This window comes from Myotis nattereri (genome assembly GCF_964212035.1).
Source record: "Myotis nattereri genome assembly, chromosome: 15".
NCBI lineage: Eukaryota > Metazoa > Chordata > Mammalia > Chiroptera > Vespertilionidae > Myotis > Myotis nattereri.
In genome coordinates, this window is record NC_138090.1 from 26,096,250 (window position 1) to 26,120,721 (window position 24,472).

The following is a 24,472-nucleotide window of genomic DNA, read 5'->3' on the forward strand; positions in this document are numbered from 1 at the left end:
CATGTGCAGCGGTTGCCGTGGAGACCAAGGAAGCGTTGGGCTGCCAACGACGCGGGCGCGAGTGCAGGTGGGGAAGGAAAGCCGGACCTCTCTGGTCCAGCTGGGGCCGTAGCGACCCGGCCAAACGGGGCTGCCCATTGCTACGGGGTGTTCGGTGTTTCCGGAATAGACATGCACCCCGAGGTCTTGGAGCCCACGGCGGACGAGGAAGAGAAACAGGACTGCACGCAGGAACCGGGTGTGGTGCCTGGCGTGGAGGAGTCTGCGGGTGACCACGGGAACGCAGGCCAAGGGAGCCGCAAGGAAGGTGCTGACCGCCGCCCCAGGGAGGCGAGGGGGGCGACGGGCTGCGCCCAACACCACATACCTGATCTTCACAGCCAGCAATAACAATAATAATAATAATAGCGGCCCACACTTATTAAAGGATGCGCGCCAAGGGTTCGCTGCATTTGAGCCATACACCCGCCCTCTGCGATAGGCACTCCTCTCCCCATTTCATACAGATGAGGAAAACTGAGGTTATAGAACTTGCTTCAAACCGATTACCCTCAGCCAGAATAACAGAATAGACTCAGGCAACAATCTGACGCCAGAGCCCAAGTCCTTACCCAACACACCATTCTCTCCCCACCTAACTTTTTTTGTTTTGAATGTATCCCTTCTTTGCTATCGCCATTTAAGATCAAAAGATGCCAGAGCAGGACATCTTAATTGAACTCACAGTGTCCATGCCAGTGCCTGACTCATGATAGGACGAGTGAACGAAGAGCTGACGGTTCTGGGGTTAGCAGGTGACTCCTTGCCAGTTTCCCAGAATGGGCATAGAAAACAGGCTTCCGCCTCTGCTCTCTCTTGCCTTGGGGCCCTAAGGAAAACCTGTTAGTGACTAGATAAAGAGACTACTTGATTTACGTTTCTTTTTTTCAATTAGCAATAATCGCGTCTCAGATAAACCTCATTGGCTACGATACTGCCACTGCACAAAGCTTGTTTCATTTTTTGAACCCAGTTAGCAAATATATCTTGAGCATCAACTGTCCAGGCAAGCCCTATACAAGGAGCTGTTGGAAAGCCATGTTGCTCTATGGCAAGCCGCTCACACTCGGTTCAGATTGCAGCTCTGCAACTGGCCAGCTTTATGGCTCGTGGCCCAGATCTTAATCTCTCTGTGGTGCAGTCTCCTCATCTGCAAGCAGGGATATTATTACAGGGATAATTATAATTAGAGTTTCTGTTATACAGTGGGCCATTAATAAGTCATAGCTCTTGTTATTAATATAATCAAGCAATTATGTATTCTTTATTTCACAAACCTTTATCTGGTGTTTTATTGTGGCTGAGCATTGTATGCAGTGGGAAATGGGGAAGTGTGAGACCCAGTCCCATGCATGGAGAGAAGATCCTCATTCAATAGACTTCATAAACACACAGCGACCCTTAAGATTAAGTGCATTTGAATGGGCCAATTTTGATGGGCCTTTAAAAATATTAAGTGCCCATTTGAATGTGCTCATTTCCACTATTTTTGTTACTCTTTATGTTTTTTCTTTTGAGAACTTTTTAAAAAGAACAGAGAACATTATACCAATACTCTGTTGTATTGGTATTACCACTCATGTATTACCACTAAGAACTGAAAATGATTAATATTTTTATCAATTCACTTGGTCTTTTTAAATTAAAAAAATAAAATATCTCCGATAGTTTTCTTTTTAAAAATATATTTTTATTGATTTAAGAGAGGACGGGAGAGGAAGAGAGAGAGATAGAAACATCAATGATGAGAGAGAATCATTGATTGACTGCCTCCTGCATGCCTCATACTGGGGATTGAGCCCGCAACCCAGGTATATGCCCTGACTGGGAATCGAACCGGTGACCTCTTGGTTCCTGGGTCGATGCTCAACTGCTGAGCCACACCCAGCTGGGCTCAGACAATTTTCATTAAATCCATTGAGGTGACATTGTTTAATAAGATCATATAGGCTTCAAGTGAACAATTCTATAATACATGATCTATACATTGCATTGTGTGCCCACCACCCAAAGTCAAATCATCTTCTGTCACCATATATTTCAGATTGACATCCCCAGCCCCTAATCCTAGTCCCATTTCTTTCTCCCCTTCTCCAGAATTTTGTATGGATTCCTTAATTTAATCTCTCTCTCTCTCTCTCTCTCGCTCTCTCGCTCTCCCCCTCCCTCCCTCCCTGTACTGTGTGTGTGTGTGTGCGTGTGTGTGTGTGTAATGTTCTCAATGTATAGCATTAGTTTTGTGTTTTTAATTTATATAGGTGGTATTCTGTGCTTATTATTAAACTTGTTTTTTTTTCATTCCACAGATGTTTCTGAGAATTAAGCCATACTAGTGATATAACTAACTCCAGTGCATTCTTTGCAAGGCAGAATAGTAATCCATTGTTTTATTTTAACTAGTTCCTATGGATGGACATTTGCACTGTTCACAGTTTGGGGCTGTTACAAATAATGCAGAAATGAATATCTTTGTACATGCCTCCCTGTGCATCTGTACAAGAGCTTTTACCGAGGACCTACCTAGAAGCGAAAATTCCACAGCCCTTGAAGATTGTTATACATGTAATGAGTACTAGTGTTCCATACTATAAGCAGACAGTTATTACTGACGTTGAAATTGGGAGAACTTTTAAATACATTTCTTGATCTCCATAGACCCAATCTCTTAATTTTACAGAAATCAATGATCCTAAGGAAACATGTGCGGGTCCTTCTGACACATCCTACAAAAGTGAGCAGAAACAAAGCGGTGACAGCAGGTTGGACGGTTGCTTAGCACACCAAAGAAATGACAAGGAAGATCAAGGCCCCAGGTATGTGGGCGTGGTGCTGTCCCTTACAGCACACAGTTACCAAGTAAGAGAGATGGTATAATCACCCCATTGTACAGGTAAGAAAATGAGGCTCAGCCCTGGTCCATGTTGCTCAGTGGTTAGAACGTTGGCCCGTGCACTGAAGGGTCTCAGGTTTGATTCCTGGTCATGGGCACGTACCTGGGTTGCAGGTTTGATCCCTGGTCCCTGGGCGGGGTGCATGCGGGTAGGTAACCAATTGATGTGTCTCTCTCACAGCGATTTCTCTCTCGCTGTCGCTCCTGCTCTCACTCTCTTCCTCCCTCACTCCCTACCTTCCTCCCTTCCTTCCACTCTCTCTAAAAAAAAAAGAAAAAATCAATGGGAAAAAATATCCTTGGGTGAGGATTAGAAAAAGAAGAAAGAAAATGAGACTCGTGGCGATTAAATAGCACAATGTCTGTAGTGGTGGAGACAGGATGGCCGGCCTCTGTGGTACAACTAACCACGATCTATCAAACTTTAATGCCAGACCTGGAGAGAGAAACATCAGTAGTTACGGATGACACGATATTAAAAGTATTTTTATTAGAGCACATGTTTCAACTTTTAAGACTGCTGAAAGTAATATTAGATGAGGCCTTGAAAGCTATACAAAAGAAAACCTCAAAGAACATAAAATAGCTATCAGGCATTCAGGATGTTGTGGATTTGGGGGAAGGAATGGATGTGATAAACAATTTTTGGAATATATTTCAGAGCTGATAAACGCAAATAAATTGCTTGTTCGTGTTTCCCGTTTAACAGAATGACTAAACACTTCCTGCAGAAACTCTGCAAGCAACACAAGCTGTATATCACCCCAGCGTTGAATGATACGCTGTACTTACACTTTAAAGGTGAGGCTCTGGGAGAGGCAGAGAGATGCTGGTGGCATAACAATTACTTGCAGGGATCATCTGGGGTTCTCAAATTACATTTCAGTAGAAATTTCAGAGAGTTCAGTGGAGATTTAGGGAAAAGCAATAATATTTCTTTGAAGAAAAAGTCCTACCTTAGCGTTTATAAAGGGGCCACTGGTTCTATGGATACAAAGGAAACACATGGATATCTTCTAAGTTTTCCAAAGACTTAATAATTTTTCAAGCTGGAAGCTAGTTGTAAATGCTTTGGGTTTGGGAGAGATATGTTGTGCAGGATCGAAGACTGGCACAGACAACAAAGGGTGAGGGTCGGGGGGTGCCTCTCAGAATGGAGACGTGTAACTAGAGGCATCCCCAAGGGCTCAGGGCTGGTTCCAGTATCTTATATAAACTTAACTTTGGGTTCAGAGACAGGGGTATTCTTTGCATTGATCAAGAGTGATAACTCCCAGGTAGGGCTGAATTGGGGATGGCCCACCTGCCTCATCAGACCTCCGTGTTATTAAGTAAATGCGCTGAGGGCTTCCTGTGGGCCTGGCGTTGCTCAGTTCTAGAGACACACAGAGATGATAGGCAGAGGTGTCTTTGGTGTCCCGGGGGATGGTGCAGCCACTGTGAGGAGTGCTGGGCCAGGGAGGTTGATGGAGGCCCGTGCAGCACAAATGCCTTCACAGTTTGGAACAGCTCCCAGCTAGTTTCCTCACCTCCACATTGTCCTCCTGCCCCAAAACTCTCTGCTTAGGGGGGCAGATCCCAGGGGACCAATATTTAAGAGGAAGGGCCAGCACCGGTTTGGCTCAGTGGATAGAGCGTTGGCCTGCGGACTGAAGGGTCCCAGGTTCGATTCCAGTCAAGGGCATGTACCTGGGTTGCGGGCACATCCCCAATAGGACATGTGCAGGAGGCAGCTGGTCGATGTTTCTCTCTCATCGATGTTTCTAACTCTCTATCCCTCTCCCTTCCTCTCTGTAAAAAATCAATAAAATATATTTAAAAATAAAAAAAAGAGGAAGGAAGAAGAAGGGGACCCAGTAGGTTAGACCAAGTAGAAGGAGTCAGAGAGATAGAAATTGGGGAGAGATGTGCCCAGGTTAACAACTTATCCCCAAACTTAGCAACTTCAATTCCTCATCTCACATGCTTCCGGGGGCCAGGAATCTGGGAATGACTTAGCCGGGCGGTTCTGGCTCACTCTCTCAGGAGGTTACACTCCAGCTGTCTACAGTTCGTTTTGCTAATCTTCAGTTTGGCTCATCAAACTGAAAAATGAATTAAAACAAGACCCACAGTTGGCACTAGCTTCAGCCTTAGCACATCCTGGTGCTCACAGTGTATCTTCACGAGGTTCTCTCTCTCCTTTGCTTGGCCCTGCTTCCCACTGACTCATTTCGGGCAAGTCATCCCTCACCTGCACCCACTCCCAGCCATGAAGGTGGCTGCTGCACTGCTCGGCTCCCCTTGCCAAGCCGGCCCCCTCCAACATAAAGACTGCCTTTTCCCAACGGAGCCAGCCACACTCCCCAGGATTCATCTGTGTTGGCCCCATGTGTCTAAGCTTGACTGGCCCAGAATGAGTCATCACGGCTCTGAGAGCCAGGGGGTGGTGACAAAGAGGGACGTTCCCCAAAGCAAAGGAGCAGTACTGTCCCTAAAGGAAGGAGGTGTGGGTGCTAGGCAGGGAGGCACAAACAAGGGCGACTCCTGCGTCTCTTGTGTGCATGGAGGAGCTTAACGGCGAAACCCCCTTCTCGCTAGGTTTCGATCGCATCGAGAACTTGGAAGAGTACACGGGGCTGCGCTGTCTCTGGCTGGAGTCCAACGGCATACAGAAAATCGAGAACCTGGAGGCCCAGACCGAGCTGCGTTGCCTCTTCTTGCAAGTGAACTTGCTTCATAAAATCGAGAACCTCGAACCCCTGCAGAAACTGGATGCCCTGAACCTCAGCAACAATTACATCAAGACCATTGAAAACCTCTGTGAGCACGCCCCACGCCCCACGCCCCACGCGGGGCCTTTCTCAATGCCATTATGTCCACCGCGTTCCCTGGGGGCGGTTCTAAAATGGTCTGCTCTGGGCAGGAAACCTTTTCGTGCCGCCGTTGTTTACTTCTGCTGACCTCGCCTTCCAGCCTGTCTGCCAGCCCTGAACACGCTGCAGATAGCCCACAATCACCTGGAGACGGTGGAAGACGTCCGGCATCTGAAGGAGTGCCTGAAGCTCTGCGTCCTTGATCTTTCCCACAATCGGCTGAGTGACCCAGAGATCCTGAGCATCCTGGAGAGCATGCCTGATTTGGTAAAACACACAAACCTGGCACACGTTCATGTTCTTTAGATGTTAAATCTCTTCTCCTCTCCCTCCTTCCCTCCCTCCCTCCCCTTCTTCTCTCTCTCCTTTCACCCTCTATTCCTTTTTTTTTTTTTTTTTTTTTTTACTATTTTTATTGATTGATTTCAGAGAGGAAGGGAGAGGGAGAAAGAGATAGAAACATCAATGATGAGAGAAAATCATCGATCCGCTGCCTCCTGCACGCCCCACACTGGGGATCGAGCCCACAACCAAGGCATGTGCCCAGGATGGAGCCAAGACCTCCTGGTTCATAGGTTGATCCTCAAACACTGAACCACGCTGGTCGGGCCACATTCTTTCCCTCTCTGTGTTTTTAGCCGGAGTATCTTAAACGCCAGAAGCTATGTCATTTCACCCACAAATATTTTAGTGTGTATCTCTAACAGATAAGAACCTTTTTTTTTTTTTCAGCACAAGGTACTGTTATTATATCTAAAATAATGTAGTAACTACATTTAAAATGCAGAGCATGTTCAGTTTTTCCCATTTGTCTCAAGAATGCACTTTGACCATTGGGTTGTTCAAATCCAAACCAGAACTATGCATCACGTTTGGATTATTTGTCTCTCAAATCTCCCGATTTCTCACTGTTTCCCTTCCCTGTTTCCCCCACCCCCACCCCCATTACTCTGTCAAAGAAACCAGGTCCTTCCCCTGGCATGGCCACATTCTGGACTTGGTTGATTGCATCCTCGTGGTGTTGTTTAACATGTACTGCTGTGCCCAGCATTTCTTGGAGAATGATAATGGAGCCAGAGGCGTCATCATATCCAGATTCACTATTGAACTTTGGGTGTGCTGTTGCATCGCATCATGGGGCATGTAATTTCTGATGGCTTCTCTTTCTGTAATTTTAATATTGAGTAATGGGTTCATGTATTGTCCGCCTGACCGAGCCATTAGATAGTCCCATTGTTCTTTCTCCTGATTATCTTAGCTGCCACTGATGGCCATTGCCTGGAGGCTCTGTTTCATCAGGAGTCACGTGATGGCCATTGCCTGGAGGCTCTGTTTCATCACGAGTCACGTGATGGCCATTGCCTGGAGGCTCTATTTCATCAGGAGTCACGTGATGGCCATTGCCTGGATGCTCTATTTCATCAGGAGTCACGTGATGGCCATTGCCTGGAGGCTCTGTTTCATCAGGAGTCACGTGATGGCCATTTTCTACTTATTCCTTCTGCCTTGATCATTAGCTGGAATGCTTCTACAAAGAAGAACCTTCCCTCATCAACTAGTGGTTCCCTAACACTGTACAGTTCATACAGAAAAGCAGGGAAAGTGTCTGCTTCTTTTTTATTTATTGATTGATTTTCAGAGAAGTGAGTCAGGAACCTGGCAACCATTAATGGTGACAATGAAGGGTTTTTCTTTTTCAGTATCCTTATGAACTCAGGAACTTATACATACAGCATTTGATATGATTTAACCCTGGCTATCATTTTCATTTTGGATGCTCAAATGGTCCCATCTTCCGGCCCGTGCCAACCTGACCAGGTAGCACCTGTGTCCTTTTGACTCAACCTCAGTGGCCTTTGATGGCTTCCTTGCTTTTTGGGGTGTATGTGTTGCCATGTGTACGAGGAGAAATATTTAAAATAGCACAGGAAGGCCTCGAGCTCACTGCTTACTGCTGAGGGCATTGATAAGTCTGGAAAAAGGGAGTCAATTAAAAGAAAAATAGCTCAGGAATCATTACAGAGGAGACTGTTAAAAAGAACTAGTTTAGAATCACTAGCACATGGTGTTAATATGAAGCGGTATTACATTATAATATCTTTTTCTCGCTTAGCTGCCATGACAGATGATCGTGGACTTGGGGGCTTAAACAACTGAAATTTATTTTCTCATAATTTTAGAGGTTGGAAGTCCAAGATCAAGGTGTCAGCAGGGTTAGTTTCATTCTGAGGCCTCTCTCTTTGGTGTCTCCTCTCCTTCTCTCCTCTGTGTGTGTCTGTGAACCAATGGGCTCAGCTGTGGCTGCGGATTCTGAGCCCCACCCTGAAGTAGCACTGACCAGCGGAAAGTGAAAACCGGATACAAGACAAACCTTCACAGTGAGATCCATCCCCTGTACAGTGCAGTGCGACTCCAGTGCCGGAGTCAGACTCACCTGCGTTTGAGTCCTAAGGCCACCACTCGCTAGCTTGGGCACTTGCTCTTCTCTCTGCCTGGGACACGCACCACAGGTGCTGGCAGGTGCCTGCTGGCCTGTGATCTTATTAAAATCTCCCATGACCCACCACCCTATCTAACAGCACATTTGCTCTGGGTGTCTCTTTATCTTAATTGACCTCTTGAAAGGCCCTATCTCCAAATACAGTCACGTTCTAAGGTCCTGGGGGTTAGGACTTCAATATATGATGCCCATAAGAAAAGCAGTCTGCCTTATAGTGTGTGTTACGATTGGTTTAGAATATCTGCACCCCATGCAGCTGGAGCATACGGCGCCCACCACCCCAGCCCCACAGGAGAAGTCCCTTGGAATATGACAAGAACATGAAGGCAGTATGAGAATGAAGTTGGGGAAAGGCTAAACTAACTAGTCCGCAATGTATTTGCTTTCTCCAACAAAACCCACTTTAGCTGTGAAAAATATTTCATCAGTTTAAGCCATTTTAAATGTTCACTCACACGTCTCCTTACCTATTTGCCTTCTTTGAGTTTCATGGCGGAAGAGGAGGTGCCAGCCTTTAAGGATGGGGACGGCATGCTGTCACCGCACATTTCTTTCTCTTTCGCGGCCCCAGCATGACCTCCAGGAGACCTGTAGGCCTGGCGAGCAAGGCCCTCGCGGTCAATCAGTGGCACTTCCCAGCCGGTCCCCTTACTCACTGCTCCTTACCTGTCTAGCCGCTGTGCACTTTTCTTAAAATGGGCCCTGGCTGGGAAGGAGAAAAACAATCAATTAGACTGAGATCAATTTCAATCGAAGAGATTGTGTAAGCAAAGCTAATGTGATCACCGCTCTTGGAAAGGGGCTCAGGAAACGTTTTATAGGATTGTTCTGGAAGGACACCGAGACTGAGGATCTGAGGTTCGAGAAAAGAAAGGGCCGCCCGTTCCGATGGCACAACAACAACGACACCCTCTGGCTTCGCTAATACAGTCAGCAGGACATGATGTTGGCACTTCCTTTTTGTTCATTCTTAGAGCACGGCCCATATACAATATTAAAACCACATCCATGTTTTAGCAATTAATTTGGTTCTGCGTGTTTGCTTACAGCGTGTCCTGAATTTGATGGGAAACCCAGTTATTAAGAACATCCCTAACTATCGAAGGACAGTCACTATTCGACTAAAACACTTAACATTCCTGGATGACAGACCAGTTTTTCCAAAGGACAGGTAAGGAAGAGAAAAGCCTTGTGATCACATGTGAATATGTAATCGTTATGCACACTTATTAAACTTTTTAAAAATTCTGATTTTTGAGCATTTTCACCCATCATTAAATTCCTTGGAAATAGGTTTAGTGGTTACATAATTACTTATAATAGAAAATTCTCTATTCTTGAGCGTTTATTCATAGGTGTTTTTAAAAATAATCCTTTGATAAATATAGTTGCATATAAGTCTCTGGCCTCATTGCTGATTATTTCCTCAGGTTGGAATTCAAGGAGTTGTATTATTGGATCAAAGAATGTGGTCTGAGCCTTTTTAAAGGTGCTTATATTTTTAACTAGAGGCTCGGTGCATGAAATTTGTGCACGGGTAGGGTCCCTATCCCTGGCAGGCGATCAGGGCCTATTAGGTTCCCTGCCTCCTCGCTTCCTCCTTCCATTGCCACCCACATGCCACCACCATGCAGTTCCCCGCCCCTTCCCCCCGCCTACCCACCTCCTCCTTCCCTCACCCCCTTAGTGCCCCACCACCACTGCTGGTCACCCACTATGTTCTGTGTTGCCCTGTCGAATTCCCAAGGGGACACTTTGCATATTAGCCTTTTATATATATAGATTGTTTTCTAGAAAGTTTGTAACAATTTATAGCATCACCAGCTATTGCCATGTAAAGGAAATCTTTGCCAGGTGAATTGATGAGTGAAGATGGTGTCTCCTTTTAAATTTGTATTTTTAGATAACTGATGAGGTTGGTTACATTTACCATCTTTGTCAGACACTGATGTTGCCTCCTCTAGGAGTATTGCATTCATGGCTTCCTCCCAGTTTCCTTTATTCTGGGAGGGATTTTTCTTATTGATTCATATGAGCTCTTTTTATATGAAGAATAATAAATTCAGGACTGCCATGTAGCTCATCACCACTGTTATCTGTGCTTTTAACTGAGATCACTATTCATTCTAACTTAGAATAAAACCTCAGTCATATGGACAGCTCGAAGGGAAGTGCCATCTGAATTTTGAATGATTCAACATTTTAAAAGAAATGTAGCTGGTGAAATGTTTTTAAACTCACAAATTTAAGTCAAACCAACAAATATGTCAAGTAGAAGTGAGAGCCTCCACTCCAATTAGAAGAGAAAGCAAGAGAACCTGCTTCTGGGGAGTTGGGCAGAGATGTACCCAGTGCCCCGGCCCCCAGCCCTAGGGATGATGGGGGCGCAGCAAGTGGAGCCCGCGTGCAGACTTGAAAGCCCAGCTCTGCAGCCAGGAGTCACGTCCCCTTAGGTGCGCTCACTAACATCCTGAGCCTCATGTTCCTCCTCTGGAACACGGGGATGATACCGACCACAGGGTCCACGTGAGTACCTGTGAGTGACACATGGGACTTGAGCAGGTACCGGGCATACAGGAGTGAACCAATGGGCTCAGCTGTGGCTGAGGATTCTGAGCCCCACCCTGAAGTAGCACTGACCAGCGGAAAGTGAAAACCGGATACAAGACAAACCTTCACAGTGAGATCCATCCCCTGTACAGTGCAGTGCGACTCCAGTGCCGGAGTCAGACTCACCTGCGTTTGAGTCCTAAGGCCACCACTCGCTAGCTGGTCCTGTTGGGCACTTGCCCTTCTCTCTGCCTGGGACACGCACCACAGGTGCTGGCAGGTGCCTGCTGGCCTGTGATCTTATTAAAATCTCCCATGACCCACCACCCTGTCTAATAGCACATTTGCTCTGGGTGTCTCTTCAGCCTGGTTTCTTTCCTTAGGACGCAACAGCCTTTAACGTGCTGGTTCCCTTGTTAAGGGTCTGTCTGTCCCCATACAACGGCAGCTCTAACAGAGAGCAGTATCATCTCCTATGTTACTGCTGTAACCCCAACCCCTAGAGCAGTTCACCCATTTAAAGTGTACAATTCAGTGGCTTTGAGTAAATTCACACAGTTACCACCACCACCACCACAATTGATTCTAGAATATTTTCACGCCCCTAAAAAGGACCCTTATTCATTAGCAGTCACTCCCCATTCCCTGTCTCCCAGCTCTAGGCAATCACGAATCTACTTTCCACCTCTGTAGACTTGCCTATTCTGGACATTTCCTGTAAATGGAATCAAACACTGTGTGGCCTTTTTTGATTGGCTTTTCTCACATAGCCTAACGTTTTCAAGGTTCACCCACATGTAGCAGGTGTCATTCATTCATTCCAAAGTAGTATTGCAAGATAACATTCTATGTGGATGTGCCACCGTGTACATACCCATCAGTCAATGGACATGTGGGTCGTTTCCAATTTTTGGCTCTTGTGACTAGTGCTGCTATGAATTCTTGCGTACAGGATTGTGCGGACATTTGTTTTCAACTCATTTGAGTAAACACGTGCTGGGTTATATGTAAACTGTGTGTAGCACCATGATTTCCAAACTGGCTTCTCACGGGGCTGCCCCACCTTGCATTCCCACCAGCAGTGAATGAGGGCAGCTGTTGCTCACGCCCTCGCCAGCATTTGGTGCTGACAGTGTTTTGGGTTTTAGCTATTGTAATAGGTGTGTGGTGGTATCTCCTTTCAATTTGTATTTCTCTAATCTCATATGATATGGAACAGCTTTTCATATGCTTACTTGTCATCTATATATCTTTTTTTGGCGAGGTGTCCAGATCTTTAGGCCCGCTCCCCCCCTTTTTTTAAGTTTCACAGTTTAATAGTTCTTTGTATGTTTTGGACACAAGTCATTATTCCGTTATATTTCTTGCAAATATTTTCTCCCAGTCAGTGTTTTATCTTCTCATTCTTTTAACCTTTGCCAATTGTTATTTATTTAGTGATTGATTTAAATCCTCGCCCAAGGTTATGTTTTTTTTATTGATTTTACAGAGACAGGAAGGGAGGGAGGGGGAGGGGGGAGAGAGAAAAAGAGAGAGAGAGAGAGAGACATCAATGTGAGAGAGAAACATCAATTGGTTGCCTCCCATATGTGCCCTGATTGGGAATCGAACCCACAACCTTTTGGTGCATGGGGCAATGCTCCCACCAACTGAGCCACACCAACCAAGGCACATTTGCCCATTTTAAAATTGTGTTATCCTTGTATTAATGAGTTGTAAGTTTCTTTATATATTCTAGCTACAAATCCCTATCCGGTATATGATTTGCAAATACCTTCTCATGTTCCGTGGGTGGTGGTTTCACTTTATTTGTGATATTCTTTACATGACAAACATTTTAATGTTGATGGAGACCAACCTCTCTATTTTTTCTTTTGTCCATTGTGCTTTGGTGTCACATCTAGAAGGCTGGCAAACCATTCGACTTTGAAGATTAAAGTGCACATATGTTAACTTCTGTCACATGTCCTACGTGGCGTTGGTTTGACTTTGGGGAAAATAAACAAGTTTGGTGCAACAGTGTTTTGAATTTGCCCTGAACCTATGAAAATTCACACCTCACTGATTTCCGCTTCCTTTTCAAATCCTCTAAACAGAGCCTGCGCAGAGGCCTGGGCTAGGGGAGGGTACGCGGCCGAGAAAGAGGAGAGGCAGCAGTGGGAGGACCGGGAACGGAAGAAGATCACGGACAGCATCGAAGCCTTGGCGAGGATCAAGCGGCGGGCTGAGGAGAGGAAGCGGCAGGTGGAGAGCCCAGAGAGAGGTATGCGTCCACACAGAGCTCTGCTTACGTTGGAAATCCATGCTGCACAGCTCGCAGTCTTAGACCATTTACTCACAGACCTGCTGATCCATCTGCACTTGCTCTCCCCCTCCTGCCTGGGGCGGTGAAAACCCCCAACATTCATGTGCAGTTTCAAACCCCTTTTAGTGACTAAAACTCAGTTTGTTAAACCAGCCCGTTTTCCAAATGAAATGATGTATTGGTTTTCTGTGACTGCCATAACGGATGACCACAAATTTAGGGCCCTACCCAACACAGATTTATTATCTTACCAGAGTTCCGAAAGTCTCAAGTCCGACATGGGTCTCACGGGGCAAAAACCAAGGTGTCAGCAGGGCAGAGCCCCTGCTGGAGGCTGCAGGGCGGCTCTGTTTCCTTGTCTTTTCCAGCTCCTGGAGCTGCCGGCATGGGCTGGCTCACGGCCCCTTGCTCCATCTTCACAGCCAGCAGCTCAGCATCCTCTTGTCTCTCTAGCTCTGACATTCCCGCTTCCCTCTTTTTTTTAAAAAAAATATATATTTTATTGATTTTTTACAGAGAGGAAGGGAGAGGGATAGAGAGTTAGAAACATCGATGAGAGAGAAACATCGATCAGCTGCCTCCTGCACACTCACCACTGGGGATGTGCCCGCAACCAAGGTACATGCCCTTGACCGGAATCGAACCTGGGACCCTTGAGTCTGCAGGCCGATGCTCTATCCACTGAGCCAAACTGGTTAGGGCCTGCCTCTCTCTTTTAAGGCTCCTCGTGATGACATTGGACCCGCCTGGGTAACTCTAGGATGGTCTCCCATCCCTTAATCACATCTGCAAAGTCCCTTTTTCCCTGTGAGGTCACATAGTCTCAGATTCTAGGATTAGGACGTGGACCTCTTTGTGGGGCCATTATTACTCTGTCATACATGCATAATATGACCTCATATCAAAACAATATGGTATTGTGCTTAATTTCTCCACCTCGTGTCATTAACAGCAGTAAAGTCAGCCAGCATATATACGGGGGCACAGTCGTGCCCTTTATGCCTTGTTTGAATCAGAGGGTGATGGTCATCTTGATTTTTTAATTGTTATTAGATTTTCCATTGCTACTATTGCCCCTTTGAGTCCGACACTTTTCTGCACACAGAAAGGGCTCTCTGCCCACTGGGTGGGGGAGCATTTATAAATAAATAGGCTTCTGCACACCAACCTCAGGTGCGGCACACTCACTCATGCACGCGTGGAATGAGCACGCAGACAGGGTGCAGATCCCAGTGGAGGGAGAGGATATGATTCTGCCTGCACCAAGGAGCCTCCAGTTTCCCTGGGGGGCACAGAGGAGTGCCAGCACCCAGGTCTGGAAGGAAACTGTAAATTGGGAAATCACATAAGGTTAGCTGGGCTGGGGAAGGTCCTATCATGAAGGACCTGAAAACCAGCCTTAACATGGCAGGTGACAGGAAGTCACGGGCTATGAAGACGTCTGTCATGGAAGCCTTGTTAGGGCGTGAGCTTGGTGGCGGGGGTTGTAGGATAAGTGCAGAGAGCTGCAGCCCCAGTGTTGGTCAGAGACCTTCTGTGCAAATCACCTTTTTAAAAACTGAGTTGAAATTCACATAACATCAAATTAACCATTTAAAAAAATTTTATTGATTGATGAGAGAGAGTGAGAGAGAGAGAGAGAGAGAGGGAGAGAGAGAGAGAGATCAATTTATTGTTCCACTTATTTATGCATTCATTGGTTGATTCTTGTATGTGCCCTGACCGGAGATCGAACCTGCAACCTTGGCGTGTCAGGACAACACTCTAACCAACTGAGTAATCCAGTCAGGGCCAAAATTAACCATTTAAAAAATGGCATTTAGTGCATTCACGATGTTGCACAAACAGCTCCTCTATCTAGTTCGAGAACATTTTCTTCACCGCAGAATAAAACCCTGGACCCATTAGAAGTGATTCCTACTCCCCCTCCCCCAGCCCCTGACAGCCACCAATCTTTCCAGGCATTTCATATACAGTGGGGCCTTGACTTACGAGTGTCCCGACTAACGAGTTTTTTGAGATACCAGCTCGGCCGATTTTTTGCTTTGAGTTGACAGAGTGATTTGAGTTAACGAGCTCCTTAACGAGCTCGGTCTCGGAACGAATTAAACTCGTAAGTCAAGGCCCCGCGGTACATGGAACCATAGAGTAGGTAGCCGTTTGCACCGGCTCCTTTCACTGAGCAGGATGCTTCTGAGGTTCCTGCACAGTGTGGCGTGATCAGTGCTACGTTCCTTCTTATGGCTTCACCTTGACCATTCAATTCTGTCCGTTTTGAAGGGTGGCTGCACTGCCTCCCTGTGGCACAGATCATTTCCCTCTGTGCTGGATGACTGTATGAAAGCTGCTAGACCCGTGAAAGATTCAGGACCACCCTATTCCTGGCGTGGCTGGGCCAGGGCAGGCCTGGGAAATGTTCTTGGCCCCCACAGACTCTCTTCTAAGATGTTGGATCCTCTCCCTGCCTTGCCTTTACACTCGCCCCCATTTTAAGACTCTATCCACTCCTAGGCTTGGTATAAATGAACCCCACTCCCTGTCCCACCCAATCTACTGCCCCTAGTCCAGGACTCAGAGCCCCCTGCTCACACCAAATGCCCCCGGCCAGCATTTGGTGGAGGCTTTTAATGAGTGAGTGAGTCCTGGGTGTGTCCCGGCCCAGCCCCTGCTCAAGCCTGCGGGATCCTGGGGATGGTGCTCAGAGCCCCTTAATGAGTAAGAGCCCCTTCCTTGTCCTATGCCCAGTAGAAAAGCAAGAGTCTCCATGTATGTTTCTAAATGGCATGTATTGTTTTTCACGTAATTACAAAGTGTGAGTACGCTACATGAAGAAAAGCACAGGAACAACAGAATCTCAGCAAGAATCACTCAGTACTTAGTGTGGGTAGTTCCTGGCTTTCCCCCAGGCATGTAACATATGTGTTTTATAGAAAATGGCATAATTATATTGCTTTCTGCCTACTCTTTTGAATTAGCATAATACATTTTCCATAAAATATATTTTCTCCTACAGTATGTTTTTTTTTTCTTTTCTCAACTTTTTATTTAGATTTATTTTTATTTTCAGAAAAGCTTAAAGAATAGTAAAATGAACAGCTATGTTGTATCTTTCGGTCAGATGGTTTTTAACATTTACACACACACACACACACACACACACACACACACACACTTTTCTGTTCTGACGAACCAGTTGAAAGTAAAGGCAGCAAAGTGGCCCTTAAATCCACGTACTTCCACGTGCATCTCCTAAGAACCTCCTGCACTATCTCCTTAATGGCTGTGTCCTGTTCCATTAGATGGCTGAGCTAAGTGATGTCTCTCACAGACACCCAGCCTGTCTATTCAGCAATCATACAAAGGAATGAACACCCTTGCAGGCAGCTCTCTACTGGTCCCTGACGGTTCCCTGGGCTCACTCTCAGCAGTTCACTGCATGTCCCCAGGAGACGTGCAGACACCCTGTCCTCCCAGCACATTTCCCAGTTCACCTTTGGACTTCTGTTGTCCAGGGGAGGTGCCAGTGCCAGACAAGAATGAGAACGTGGATGTCGATGAGAAGGGGAAGGAAGAGCCCCATGAGGATGGAGAAAGGCAGCAGAAAATGGAGCTGTTTGTCAAGGAAAGCTTTGAGGCCAAGGATGAGCTCTTCCCAGAAAAGGCGAATGTGTTAGAGGAGCTGCGTGCAGATGTCAACACAGAGATTGAAGACCAGGACCCAGAAGGGGTGCTCCCAGCCGAGGCCCCCGAGCCAGCAACCCTTGGAGCTCCCTGGGAAGGTAATGTTGTTATAGGCACCAGAAACACCAGAAAAGATGTTATCAGAGGGCCCTGAGCCGAAGGGAGAGGGCTGTCCCCTCCTCCATTCTTGTCATGCTCATGAGAAAGAATTCAAGAGAGTGACAGATAGCAGCGCGGTAGTAAAGCAAGCTAATGTATTAATGAAGCAAAGCAAGCAAATGTATTAAAGAAACAAGGCAAGAAAATTCATCAAAATACACCTGGCATAAAGCACAGGTGGGCACTCAGCTAATCTGAGTGTAAACTTGGTGGGGGTTCAGGGGTTTTATACCCTTGTGTCTAAAGGTTTCAGGGTTCCTCTGCTGGATATCTTGGGCACAGACTAGATTTCAAGGTCCCCCTTTTACTTTGTTGTGACTTTTCCCAGAATTTATGAGAACACCTGGCAAGTCCTGAGACTGCTCACTTCTTCGTTCAGTGAGTGAGATAAGTGTCTCCCCCCCCCCCCACCCCCGCCCCTGCCCTTAGCAGTTCCAGAGTGATTTAAGCTATGTCTTCTCTGGTTAGGGAGGACAGGTATTAACCATTTATTCTCATGTCCTTAGTTGAGGACGATAAGGTCTTCCTGCAAGCTGGCTGCAAGCTGCCCAAACTGTTTGGCCTTGTTTAATTTTCTTGCCTCAGTTTCCCTGTTCCACTTGTCCAGGAATTTTCCTAGCTTCTTGCTATCCCATTACAATGTGACCAGAACAACCCAAATGCCAGCTCAGGGCAGCACTCCCAGAATCGCAGCCTCTGAGTCATGCATCTGTGGGATCAGGGCAGGTTTCCACTCTGGCTGCTGTTTCTATAAGATAAAGTACACACATTGTCTCGTTATCTACAGCAGTGCTGCTCAGAGACACATAACAGGAGCCATGACTACAGTTTCTAGAAGTCACATTAGACAAAGTAAAAAGAAATGGACGAAACACTAACAATATAGCTTACTGAACCCATTATATCTAAGATACAGTAATTTAAACCAATATAAGATCATTTATGAGATACCTTACGTTTGGGGAGCACTAGGTCTTCAAATCCAATATGTTTTTGACACTGACACAGCACATCGTAATTCAAATGCGAACTTTTCAACAGTTAAAGTGAAAGGAAGTCCTACTAAAAGAAGGGAGTTGTTTTATACTGCTCCAGCTTTTAAATTTAATTAAAAGTAAAAACAAATAAAATGTAAAATAGTTTCTCAGGAGTACCGGCCACATTTCAAGCACGCAGTAGCCATATGCTCTGGCTACATAGTGTGTGATGCACGTCTAGGGAAAGGAACCCCTGGCAGGTTCTAGCCAAGATCCCCGGGTCCTTCCAACTAACAAATAAACCCAAGACTTGTCTGGGATGCCATCCTATCGCTGTGGTGTCAGTAAGGTTTAGCCAGACCTGGAACTTGTCCAGTCCACAGGGCCTTGGGGGACGGGTCATTCTGTCCCCAGCCTGTGCAGTATTTGAGGTCTGTTTGGGGACTTTAGCTGGTCTGGCCCAGAATAGAAGTTCCCCCAAAGCAAAGCCCCCCACTGTCTGGGAGAGGCGTAGAAGAACTGCAGATTTAGGTGTTGTCATACACATGCTCCTGTCTCATCACGGCCTGGCCTGTGATTTTTCACAGTGAAACTGTGCCTGGCCTAGCAGCAGAGCGAGGCCAGCCTTGGCCTCAATGAACAAAGGATACATTTCAAAAGCAGTGGGTTAACTGCCGCATCTGTAATTAACAGCTGCTGTTAAGACAAACGCCAGTTCTATATTTATCCAGCCTGCATGGGCACTCAGTCCAGGCCACAGCTTCACAGGCCGGCTTGGTTAGCCTTCTCAACAACCTGAGGAGCCAGGTGCTGTTATCATACCTGCATTTGTTGGAGCTGGAAACTGAGGCTCAGAGAGGTGAAGTAACTTGCTCCAAGTTGCAAAGCCAGGAAATGGTGGCGCCATGTTGTGGGCCTGGGTCATCCACGGCAGCCGCCACGGAGCCCTCTGCCTGCTTCCTGATTTCATCCTAACCTGGCGTCCCAAAGTGGCTCTTCGAATCAAGCTGGGCATAGCTAGTGCTCAGGTGGACACCTTGGACCTGTGTGTAATGAGAAAGTCGGGCCATTAGTCTTTAATGTAATAACTGAAGCCATGAGATTGATGAGAAAGCAGAGAGCAGGGCCCAAGAATATAGCCATAGGGAGCTTGAAAATTGGCCCCTGGAGGAGGAAGAGGAGCCCCACCTGGATTCCATGTTTATTCCCAGGCAATCTTGAGACCATGGAACAGGTCTCCCTAACCCTTGTGCAGTGGGCGGGGCGTGTGCCCTGAAGGACAGGCAGTCCAAGAGGGTGGTGGGTTCAGCCCTTTCAGACAGGGCTATGGAACTTGCCTCTCCAGCTTGCCTCTTCTCTAGCTCCCCAGGTGGCCTCTGATGCTATTGCCTTTCTCATTGCCCATCAATCACGCCTTTTCCAAGGTTCCTGTGTGTGTATTCTGCATTGCTTCCTGGCTGGCACTTCCATGTCATCGCGTCATCTCCAGGCTCCAGCAGGGGGCAGCTCTCTCCCTTTCCCTTCTCTTTCCTAGACATAACCCTCTCCTAATCTGGGGATTCTCACAGCTTCGGTCACAGGGGCTGGCCTTTCAGACCAAGGTTTTGTCTTTCCTCTGCTCTTGGAATCCACCTTGACCTTGCTTGGCCTTGTCGCTCTGACTGCTGCGTATTGTTGTTCCTTAGAATCAGCTCCCCAGATTGTGGCCACGGAGAACGCTTTGGGTACAGAGCCTGTTGGGCATGAAGATTTGGCAACCATCACGCTGAAGACGGAGGAGAAGCTCTTCATCGCTGTATGTAAATAGTTGCCTGTGGAGATAAGTATCTGTTTTACAGCCAGCAAAACAGGTGATCAGATACAAACCCTTCGAAATTCCCACTCCCCTAAGTGTGGTCCTTGGACCGGCAGGCTTAGCACCCCCTGGGAGCTGGTTAGAATGCAGACTCCCAGGCCCCACCCAGATCTACTGATTTGAATCTGCATTTTATTTTATTTTTTTAAATATATTTTATTGATTTTTTACAGAGAGGAAGGGAGAGAGAGAGAGAGCTAGAAACATCGATGAGAGAGAAACATCGATCAGCTGCCTCCTGCACATCTCCCACTGGGGATGTGCCCACAACCCAGATACATGCCCCTGACCGGAATCGAACCTGGGACCCTTCAATCCGCAGGCCGATGCTCCATCCACTGAGCCAAACCAGTTTCGGCTGAATCTGCATTTAAAAAAGATCTCCCCCAGGAGGTTCACACATTGCACATTCAAGACTGAGAAGCGCTGGCCCAAATGATTTCCCTGGAACTACATCTACAAAACTCTTGATTTTTTTTTCCCCCAAAAGAAGTTACACTGCTAGGCCGTTCAGTCCAGCTAGCCTTATACATAGTGGCTGAGAAAGTTACATTTATCATCAGAGCCTCTAAGCTCCTTGGACAGCTGCCCAGCAAGTGGCTGATGCCATCTTCCCTTCCAGCTTCCTGATGTGGCTGGTTGTCCAGTGTCCGATCCCCTGATGCCTGTTCAGTGAGGGGCAGCCTGACCTTCTGAGTATCTCAGCCTCATGAACCCTCCCCTTCCTGAAGCTCTGCTTTGATAAGTCTCAAATGCTTTGGCCCAAGGAATGAGCACCATGAAAACGTCCACATTTTGTCACACCCCCCAGGAACGGGAGTGTGGTGGGGCAAGCAGTGGGGAGGCATTTCTCGAGCCTTTAGCCTCACACTTAGTGGGCAGCTAGCTGGTGCTCACTCTGCTCACCCGGAAGGACAGCCTGCTTCTCTGCCCATGAGTGAGCTTTAAGCCCCTGGCCACAACTTTGCCCCCTGCCCATTCTCTTGATACATTTCTAAACTGTGTTTCATTTCTAACTGCACAGGTGCATGTGGCTCAATAAGACAAACTGAGTGGGTTTCTAGTTTTCTGGGCCTATGTATACGAAGAAACAAAACTGGGTGATTAACCTCTAGCATTTGAGAACCAACTGTATACAAGGCAACTAATAGCTAACACTTATTATTCTTCCCATTTATCTGGCACTGTTCTAAATACATCTTGTATTGATTGCTTTTCCCTTCCAAAAACCCTGAGAGATAGGTACTATTCTCATCCCTATTTTTCAGATGAGGAAATTGAGGAACAGAGAGGTTAAGCAACCTGCCCGTGGCTACACAGCTAGGCAACAGTAGAGGAGAATACCAACCCAGGCAGTCTGGCTCCAGAGTTCAGGAATGTAACACACGGTGCTGCCTGCCTCACATGCTGGAGCGGTTGCTAGAGATAAAGACACCGCAAACACAAACGCCCTTCTAGTTTGGGGGAGGTCCAAAATATACTCATTTTACAGCACAGAGCCCTGAGGCTAATTTGTACATAGAAGGTGCACTTGGTTTGGGCTCCATCATGTCCTCCCAGATGACCTGGCTGTATCTCTACTGACAAAGCCAAGTGAAGAAAGATGTGGAAATTCTTCAAACATGCCACACCTTGCAAATCGCATTCGTTGATCAGGTCCAAATACTTGAAGTAGCCACACGTGTGTGTTTTGTGAGCGTGCACGGGGCTGCCTGAAGTGTTGGCCATTCCCCACTTCCCCTCCATGCTTTGCTTGCACCTGCCCAGGCTCACTGCGCTGTGTGGCTGCACCTGCCTCACCTACCAGCGTTCAGAGTGTGTGCCCTCCTGGTGACACGGGCTCATTTGCTCTTTCAGGACCTACCCGACTTGGAAGATGTTGATACAGGCGAAACTCTGGAAGACAAGGACAAGGTTATAACACAGGTTTTCCCCAAATCAGCATCAGCCCACTTTCCCTTCCAGTCTTGCCATGTACAAAGCATATCACTTTAATTTGAAAGTAAGATGCTTTTTGTGCTTGAATCATTGCACACCTGCTATATTTTCACCTTTCAAAAGGAAATGCAGCTCTTGGCCGTTGCCCCCCTCACTCCCCTTCTTTAAGGTTTTATGATTAACCACTGGGGTTTTCTTAAACATATTTTATTACTGATCTTTAATAACTATGTGCTCCCTGACATTTTTCTGCTCTTCTGATGTACTTATATGTCTGTCTTATATAGCACGACTACAGCAATACAGAGAGTAGGAAAGGAGAAGCGGGCGGGGGGCGGGGGGGGGGGGGTAGGAGTGTGTGAGGCACAATGGGGCGATCTCCCAATCTGACCTGACCCTCCTCCCTCCAGCATTACTGAGAGCCTGTGTGTGCCAGGCCCGGGCCCACAGGAGAGGAAAGGAAGGATAAGACAGAATTTGTGCAGGACCTTGTCACTGAGGAAGGGACCAGACATGAGACCACAGTTCCCATGGGGCCTGACCTCCCGGGGGCTAAGTCCGGGTGGTGGGGTTAGGTGTGTCAGAGGCCAAGACTCAGAGATGAGCCCATTCAGGGTCCCGGCAGGGTGTGGGTGTAGCCAGAACAGAGTGGGCAGTGTGGAGACCCACCAGAGGGTGAGAAAGAAATGTGGACATGGTTGTAGAGCTCACCATGACTTGGGGGCTCAAAATAGCTGGCTAAGGGTGTCCATCCCGAGGCCCAACTTTCCAAGGGGCAGGGCTCTGCTCCCGTGGCCCTTTCCTGTATGTGGCAACCGAATATTTTGTGCTGGATAAAAGTGGAATTAGCACTGTGCATTTCAGAGTGATTCCAGTGACAGCAGAAATGTTCAAAGGCATCTTTTTTAAAAAAAACAGATGTGCTTTCCAAAGATCACAACCATCTCAGGCTTGAGTGATGACAGTGATCCTGAGCTGGACGACACCTCCCTCGCGGTGCTGGAGAGCACGTCCACACACCCCCTTTCCAACATATTCGCAATCTCCAAGGACACCGCCAGGAAGGCTGAGGCGCCCTATACGCACATATTTAAAGCAGCAGCCGAGAGGGACTCGGAGACCCAAAGCGGGGACACCACGTGCCCACGCCCGCTGATTCAGGAGCTCGATGACGACGAGCCTTCGGACCAACCACCGACACCCCCAACCTGCAAAGGGGACGCCCCACCACCCCCTTCCAGTGACGGGTACGATGGCCTACCTTCGGCCTCTCCTCCAGGTAATGCTGCCCTACTCTCAAGGCATTCCCAGGCGGGTGGCATCTCCCGGCTACTTGGGCATGCAGGTCTTGGCAGTCAGGTTCAGCAGGTGTAGACGGGGCTGGGGAGCCTGCTTTCACCCCTTTCCTCACCATCCCAATCCTCAGCCTTTCCAGACCAAGGCTTCTAAGGGAAGGGGGAGACCGGTGACACCACAGCTGCGAGTGTGGGGATGCAGGCCTGTGGCCCCTCCACGGTGAAGGTCCAGAATCGGGCAGGACGGGTGAGACAGTGCTGGGTGGGGAGGTTGTCCAGGCAGGGACAGTGGTGAGCAGCTGGCTGGGTGGGACAGATGAAGCCACAATCTGACATATTAGCCTGGCCTGGTGATGGGGCCCGAGCCTGTGACCAGGGAGATGCAGCTGTGGGGGTGCTGGCCAGTGCTTACTGATCACCAGCAAACTGGTGGGTATGTATTCACCAACTGCAGTGGGAACACAAACCTAGGCAGTTCCTGCTCTTCCTCAACACACGCAAGGGCCAGGTTTCTCTCGGGACGCCTGCTTGCGTGGCTGACTCTAGGCCTGCCTGCGGGAAAAATGAGGGGGTGGCCATATTCCTTTCCCAGAAACACTGAGCCGCCTTTCCTCTTAGGAAACGGCATTGAAAAGGAGGAGGTGCAGTCTGAGACGCAGCCTGAGGAGCCCACAGTGCCTGAGGACCCCGCAGTGCGCGAGGCGGGAGCAGACCTGGAAGACATTGAATTTGGCTTGGACTGAACCCCCAGGCGGCCCTCTGCCCTTGCACTAACAGGGAGCCAGCAGCGAGGTGCAGGTCACCCCCTGGGCCGGGCTCCCTTCCTTCTCCAATTCCCGAAAGTGCTCTGGGGCCTGGGCTGCGGCGTGTCCTGTCGCACGACTCATCCCTCCCATGCTCTCCCCCTGCAGTGTCGGGCAGCACCGTGTTCCTTATTCTCAAAGCACAGCCCATCTCCCCCGTTACTTGTGGTATAAATTGTATAACCGTCAATGTCTCATTTGAACGTTATAAACATTTGAGTATTCCCGTGAGGTAATGTGTTGTCAAATTATTTAATATCTGCGCGAGTCACGTGAGCCATTTCATCAGACACCCTGAGATAAGGCCATTCCTCTCGCCACGTGTGATTGATCTGGAGCAGATCCGGCGTCCTGTGCAGTTTCAGGTGGGTGTTTTCCTCACCGGACAGCACCATCTCCCACCAGCTACAGAGCTTTGGGGAAATGAACTTTATGCATTAGACATCAAAAGCAACATAAGTGCCCTAACCAGTTTGGCTCAGTGGAGAGAGCATCAGCCTGCGGATTGAAAGGTCCCAGGTTCGAGGCATGGTCAAGGGCCTGTACCTTGGTTGTGGGCACATCCCCAGTAGGAGGTGTGCAGGAGGCAGCTGATTGATGTTTCTAACTCTATCCCTCTCCCTTC

The 24,472-nt window shown here is 47.7% G+C and overlaps 1 protein-coding gene across 2 annotated transcripts; it reads left to right on the forward strand.

Annotated features, from left to right (window-relative positions):
- Positions 1–59: 59 nt before the first annotated feature.
- DNAAF1 (dynein axonemal assembly factor 1) lies at positions 60–24,077 on the forward strand. 2 transcript variants are annotated; one of them, XM_081108263.1, is made up of 12 exons: positions 60–307; positions 2,717–2,852; positions 3,639–3,730; positions 5,510–5,731; positions 5,885–6,051; positions 9,334–9,455; positions 12,931–13,097; positions 16,652–16,918; positions 19,642–19,751; positions 21,669–21,725; positions 22,668–23,028; positions 23,637–24,077. In XM_081108263.1, the coding sequence occupies exons 1-12, from the start codon at positions 172–174 to the stop codon at positions 23,660–23,662; spliced, it is 1,863 nt and encodes a 620-aa protein (XP_080964389.1). In that variant the 5' UTR covers positions 60–171; the 3' UTR covers positions 23,663–24,077. The 2 variants fall into 2 exon arrangements, with proteins under 2 accessions (XP_080964389.1, XP_080964388.1); XM_081108262.1 differs by having other exon boundaries at positions 66–307; positions 23,663–24,077.
- The last annotated feature ends 395 nt before the right edge of the window (positions 24,078–24,472 follow it).

Bases quoted from the DNA above. Each gene is read 5' to 3' on its own strand.
- DNAAF1 (XM_081108262.1), top strand. From the start codon at position 172: ATGCACCCCGAGGTCTTGGAGCCCACGGCGGACGAGGAAGAGAAACAG. The intron at 308-2,716 runs GTGCTGACCGCC...TTAATTTTACAG, and splicing joins CCAAGGGAGCCGCAAGGAAG to AAATCAATGATCCTAAGGAA. The intron at 19,752-21,668 runs GTATGTAAATAG...TTGCTCTTTCAG, and splicing joins AGGAGAAGCTCTTCATCGCT to GACCTACCCGACTTGGAAGA.